This window comes from Simochromis diagramma, unplaced genomic scaffold (assembly GCF_900408965.1).
Source record: "Simochromis diagramma unplaced genomic scaffold, fSimDia1.1 OVJJ01000583.1, whole genome shotgun sequence".
NCBI classification, from domain to species: domain Eukaryota; kingdom Metazoa; phylum Chordata; class Actinopteri; order Cichliformes; family Cichlidae; genus Simochromis; species Simochromis diagramma.
In genome coordinates, this window is record NW_024387285.1 from 1725902 (window position 1) to 1732107 (window position 6206).

A 6206-nucleotide genomic window follows, 5' to 3' on the forward strand; every position below is an offset into this window, starting at 1 on the left:
TGTGTTAAAATACTCAGCATCATCTTCATTTCTCTTCTGCACTGTGAAAAAAATTCCCCCTTATCTCCCCCCGTGTCACAGGTGCAGCCGCTTCCAATCGGAGATCAAACGGCTGAAGATCTCGTCACCTGTGCGTGTTTGTCAGAACTGTTATTACAACCTCCAGCATGAGCGAAGCGTCGAGGACGGCTGCAGAAACTGAGCTCCACGTCCACCCGCCGCCAGCCCCAAAACAAGCCCCTCCTGAGGACCCGGGAAGCATTTCATTCCTCTATCCGACTTCCCTCTGCATCTCCCGAAACTCCTTCCCCTTTAAACCCTCAGTAACCACGTGCACTGTACCGCACTGACAGGGTGTCGCAGGAGGGAGCGACTCAAGTACGGCGGCGGAGCTCAGCAAAGGAGAACGGATGTGAACGAGGACAACAGGGTCACAAAGAACATGGAAAGAAACTCAGTCCCCACTTTTACCACCGGCACTCACCTGGAGCGGAGGGAAAACAACGCAGCACGCACGAATCAGTCATCCACCATCTTTGCTTAGAGATCGAGAAACAAGCAAAACTCCTTCAGCTTTCACAGCAGGATGATAAAAGACAAAAACTTGTTGATAGTGTAAATAGGTATCACGGCCTTTTTAACTCTAAAAGGAGCAAACACAGAACAAAAGATAAGGTCAATGAAGTAAAAAGAAATGCCTGTAACATAGCGTTGTGACTAACCACTCCTGGCTTTAAAAAAACAGAAAAACGATTGTGTGTAGTCTGCGTCACGAGTCACAGCGAGAGTAACACGGAGGGAGGGAGATGAATGTCCATAATTAATGTCTCTGGGTTGACCGTACTAGTGGGTCTAGTTATGCAAAATGACTTCTTTATAATTTCCCGATCGTTTTGTTGTTTACAGACCTGTGATTTATTCTGAGTGTCAAACCGTCGCCACGCGGACAGAGAGGTTGACTCTCTGATTGTCGTAAACTCTTTTTTTATTGCCAAACTGTTTTCTCGTGTCAGTTATGATGTTTAATTTTTAACATGTCATCTGTTCAGTCCTTTTTTTCCCATTTGGAGATTTTTTTTTTTTATTTTAGTTACTGCTGCTTTCTGAAGACTACAAACTTTATCGTGTTCAGTTTGACTTTGATCTTTCTTGTTAGAACCATATCACTCCTTTCATTTTGTGGTTCCTTCTGCATTATTATAATTTGTTATTAAGAGAGAGAAAAAAATCGGGTTCATCTTGTGTAAAAAGGTTAAAAGTAACGCACATGCGTCCCGTAACTGCACATTTAGCGTCCATCGTGTCCTTTCTTTTTTGACCGTACAGCTTTAAAGCAGCTTCTTGAATGCACACTAAAAAAGGGACTTCCTCATGAACTGTGTTTTGTTTTTTTATTTATAGTGTTGGTTTCTATTGAGGATTTGCTGGATTTTTACTCCCCTGTGGCATTATCACAGCAGCTCTCAACACTCGTTATCCTCACTCGCTGGAGCTGCAGCCAAGCACCTTTTTAAAGAGATGTTTCAGAGTATATGTGGACGTTGGAGGAGGTGTAAATAGTCACGTAGGCCGTTGGACTTTTAATAAATCTTGGCGTGTTTTGTCTTTAAAGGTAAAGATTAGGCCAGACAGACTTGCAGAGTATTCTTGTTTCGCTTTTCTTTACCATATTTTACAGTTGGGGTAAAGCTGCAGGAGAGCGAGTCTGTAGGTTTCTTTTCCTACCGTTATATCAGTGCTGTGACTTCATATTCCATCCTTGTTGCTCCTGCAGTGGATTTTGATGCGACACTTTAGACTGAGAGCATAAAATGAACCTCGTGCCCTTCAGTTGTTGACGTTAATAAACCTTTTGACTTGATCTAACTTGATTGTAGAGTTGATTAATTTGTTTTTCAGACGTCTAAATTCATTTGCAGCTTAACTGTTTAAATGTAAAAGGACTTGGATTGTTGCACTAACATAATACGGGACAAACTCAAACCTATGGGGTGTCATTTGTGCCATCAGATTAGTGACCGTCACTTTAACAGTGACCAAAGAACCCCAACAATCAGATGACTCCCTGTGAGCAAGAACTTGGCGAAAGTGGGAAGGAAAAACTCCCTTTTACCGGAAGAAACCTTCAGCAGAACCAGGCTCGGGGAGCAGCGACGGTTATCTTATTACTTGAGACCAGAAATTAAAATGACTTGATTCTTCATTTCATCTGAAAAGGCAGAATGTGAAGTACTCAAAGGAGTTCAAACAGTATAAAAACACGTTTCTCTGCCCCGCTGAGACAGCGATATCAGAGGTTTTATCTGCTTTCATATTGTTGAATGTAACTTGATCTTTTGACAACACAAATCCATGTTTGGCTCTTTCTGCGTTAAAGACCGCACATCTCCTCTCCCCGCACTCGGTTTGTGGTTCTGTGGGCAAGCTGTGCATTCAAGAGCTGCTTTCTTTCTTTCTTTGTACGTCCCACAAGTCTTCAGGCATTTAATGTTCACCCTCACCGCTCCTTGTAATAATAATATTATGCACTCATGTTATTGTCCTCCTTTATATCATTCTGCCTTTCTGTACTGTAACTTAGCGTGCAATCATGTCATCCAGCTGAAACGGCCGAGTCGGCTTCTATCAATCGAGGATTCCTTTTGCACCTTCACGTGTACAAAAAGAGGAAAAAAAACAGTCACGTTTTTATCGAATGCAGATTTTCGTTTTAACTGAAAGGTGCATTTCACAGCGGATAAATGAACTGTACAAAGTATTTATGCAATTATAACTGGGTTTAGATTTTCTTTTATATATAATTATTGTGATTTCAGCAAGTTTTGTTACTTGTTGCATGTCTATTAACACAGCTGACTTTCTGTGTCAGTGCATTGTACATGTTTGGCATTAGATTATCTCTCTTTTTTGCTGGATTTATTCTTTTTTTGTTTTTCTTTGAGGCATTGTTTGACCGGTCATACCGAGCGACAGGTTTGTGTACAAAGCCGCAGATCATGACCCCGACTCTGGGTGGACTTTTGTACTCTTTATGGGGGGAAAAATAATTAAGGATTAATCGAAAGCAAAGAAAGAAAGGAAAAAAAAAAAAAAAAAAGGAGAAATCTGGATTATTTTGGTGGTCTTGTATTAGACTGCGTTACTACAGTATCTGGTGTGCAATCTGTAATAGCTGAATGTTCCTTGTATATTTGTGTTCACTACATCCTACGAGAGAAAAAACCCACAGTAGAGTAACCTCCCCGTCCCAAAATGTTACAATAATGCAATAGATCTGGTACTTATTCTTTTTCATTTCATTTCAATAAAAAATTGCTGTTTCCCACCAAAGGCATTTGCTTCGTTTCTAAGTTACAGCAACGTCTGAGCTTCTTAACATTTAAAAGATTTAATGACCCTACGCATCCATGACACGCTACTTTCACAGAGGTTAGACAGGTCAGTCAGGTTTTTCTTTTTCTACTTTTGGTTCTGTGTGATGTCAGAGGGAGAGGATGTGCCTAATATGGTCATGTATTAGGCTACGTTCACACTGCAGGTCTTAAAGCTCAATTCCGATTTTTTTTTTTTGATCAAATCCGATTTTTTTTGCCTGCTCGTTCACACTACAAATAAAATGCGACAGCAAACGCGCTCTAGTGTGAACGCTCAAAACGGCCGCATGCGCAAAAGAAGACGTCACACACAACGCACTCCGTTTAGACCCAGACCAAACAGTATTGTTTGACTGATGGCTCTTAATGTAAAGACTTGTTTCAGACTTTATGTTTCCCAATTTTGCTTTAAGTTATAAAGTTATTTTGTTTTTTACATTTGGCCTAATAATGACCCTTATTGCTGTTTTAGAGGAGCGGTGCTTCAAAGGATAGCTGCAGATTTCTGTCAGAATCTGCAGATTATACAGTACAAAGAAAATGTTCACGTTTCTCCAACGTTGTCTTCCCAACACTTTCACTAACATCTATGCTGGATGGCCAGGAAGCGTTCGCGATGTCTTCTCCGGCGTTGATAATTGGCGTCTGTCTTGTGTCAGTGACGTAAAAGACGGATTTAATGCGACATGACCATCAAACAGCAGTCGATTTCTAAAACATCAGATATGTATCGGATTCAGCACCACATACCAAAGTGACCCAGATCGGATTTGAAAATACCGGATTTGTGCCGTTCACACTGTCACACCATGACCGGATATGAGTCGCATAGGGTCAAAAAAGTCGGATTTGATGCGCTTTCGCCTGCAGTGTGAACGTAGCCTTAGAGAGCCAGTGTGAGCCACACCCTGGACAGGAGAAACTGAAAAAAATTCCCATGATACACTGAGTGCTTGTGTTTACTCCCAGCCTTTCACTCGTGCTGTGTTTATGTGCTGCCATGTTTTTTCCAGTTCTGTTTACTCTCCTTTAATTTGTGTTTTGTCCGGTCTGATGTCAAAGGTCGCCCCATGCTTCTCTTTTCTCTTTTCAGTCCCCAGGAACAGCAAACAGCAGTGCCTGCCTGAGCTATGTTCATTTCCTCTTGGTGAGGTCTTTTCCTGTTCTGGAAAAAAGGAGTTCTTCCTTCCCCCTGTTGCCAAGTGCTGCTCATAAACTAAGAACTAAAACTAAGTTGGTAGAAAAAATACATATGAACTAGACTTGCGACTAGATGACTTTTAGTCTTTGCAATTTGGTCACATTTGTCAGCAGAGCCGGCACTGAGAAGCTTTGATGCAGAGCTTTATTAAGTCTACGTGACTGTCAGTTGAGTCTTGTATTGCTATATTACTGCACTCTCCTGAACCTGATAAATAGCACCTAGAATAAAGGAAGGAATAAATAAGGTCAAAGTAACAGTGAAATAATAAAAAATAAATGATTCAATGTGATCAGATTATTTGGGATTGGTTCGGATTATTTGACTTTGCTAATGGTTATTGTTATTCCTGTTAAGAATCTGAAGTAATTAAACAGCCATATGGTTTTAAATGTACTCACTATTACCTTTTTCCCCTCTTCTGGCCTATTTTGAATCATGATCTTGGCCCAGATCTTGTAAATAATTTAAAAGAAATTCATTTTCAAAATTAAGCTGCTGATGAAGCTTCAAGTTCAACAAATAAAACATCAGTAGAGCAAAAATAAATTAATGGCATCTCTTAATATACGTAATTTTCTGCTTGTGATGATAAGAATTGTGATTAAAGGATTGGGAAGAGCATTAGAGTTTTAATACATGTTAAAATATAGAAAGTAAACGTGCTGTTGTGATCTGGTGCTAAAACGGTGACCTGAGTGGGACTGAGGGAGTGAAACTAACTTGATTTGTTCGGGGTAACAACGAGACTAAACAGGACTGACTGCGGTGCTGAGCTTTATTTTACTGAAATCGGTGATTGGCGGAAAAAAATGTTTCTTTTAGCGAACCAACAGCACTTTAAAATTACTTTTTAAAAAAAGGGATTTGTGTTTAAATATTTGTTTTAAGTTGTGCCGAGTGCATTTAGTGAACTGAGCAGAGGAAACAACACCAGCGGGGGTCTCCACAAAAATAGTGCAGGCAGGGGTGTGTCTAAGTGAGGACCCCGGTGCTCACTGGTCGTAGATTACCGCAGCATGTGGCAGAGCTGGTCAGCCCGGTATGGACTGACTGAGAGAGAGAGAGAAAGAGAGCGTGCGGCACCGCAGCAGACCTGTGTAAAGGCAGGCAAACGCACAACGGAAGTCTCGGTGCTTTTACTTCAAAATAAAAGCTCGACTTTAAATGAGCGTCACCTACAGGCTTTGTGTGAGGGTTTTTATACTTCTCAGAGGTTTGACTTCAGCTAATATTTGTACTACTAGGATTTCTCCAGGGGTAAACATGAAATGCAGGGTGTAGGCTTGGTTTACTTTGGAGTCTGCTTGTCTTTTTCTTCAACACCCATAAAGTTTCCATAGGTTTCTGCAGGTAATTCTATATAACCCATGGAGTGCTTTGAGTGCTCAAGTTGACTGTAAATATGATATTTAATTTCATTAAAGAAAAAAAAAAAGGTTTGGACAATCTTTTTGATCTGTGCTTCTAAAGTGAGCTCTGAAGTTAAAAAAAATGAGGATCTTTGACTAGAAATAGATCCAGTATAAAAACAACAGTTTGGGCAGATCTGTGTTGGGTGAACTCATGTTGACATAACAGAAGACCGAAAGTCCAAAGAAAAATACAAAAATATCTGGAAGAAGGGGCAC

At 40.5% G+C, this 6206-nt stretch overlaps 1 protein-coding gene across 5 annotated transcripts in view; it reads left to right on the plus strand.

Moving 5' to 3' along the window:
- wdfy3 (WD repeat and FYVE domain containing 3) overlaps positions 1-3330 on the plus strand; it is a 114459-nt gene extending 111129 nt beyond the window's left edge. For all 5 annotated transcript variants that reach the window (XM_040003604.1, XM_040003601.1, XM_040003603.1 and 2 more), the window contains one exon: positions 82-3330. In XM_040003604.1, coding sequence (XP_039859538.1) covers positions 82-202 — 121 coding nt within the window. In that variant the 3' untranslated portion in view covers positions 203-3330. The remainder of the gene's footprint in view (positions 1-81) is intronic.
- Positions 3331-6206: the final 2876 nt, after the last annotated feature.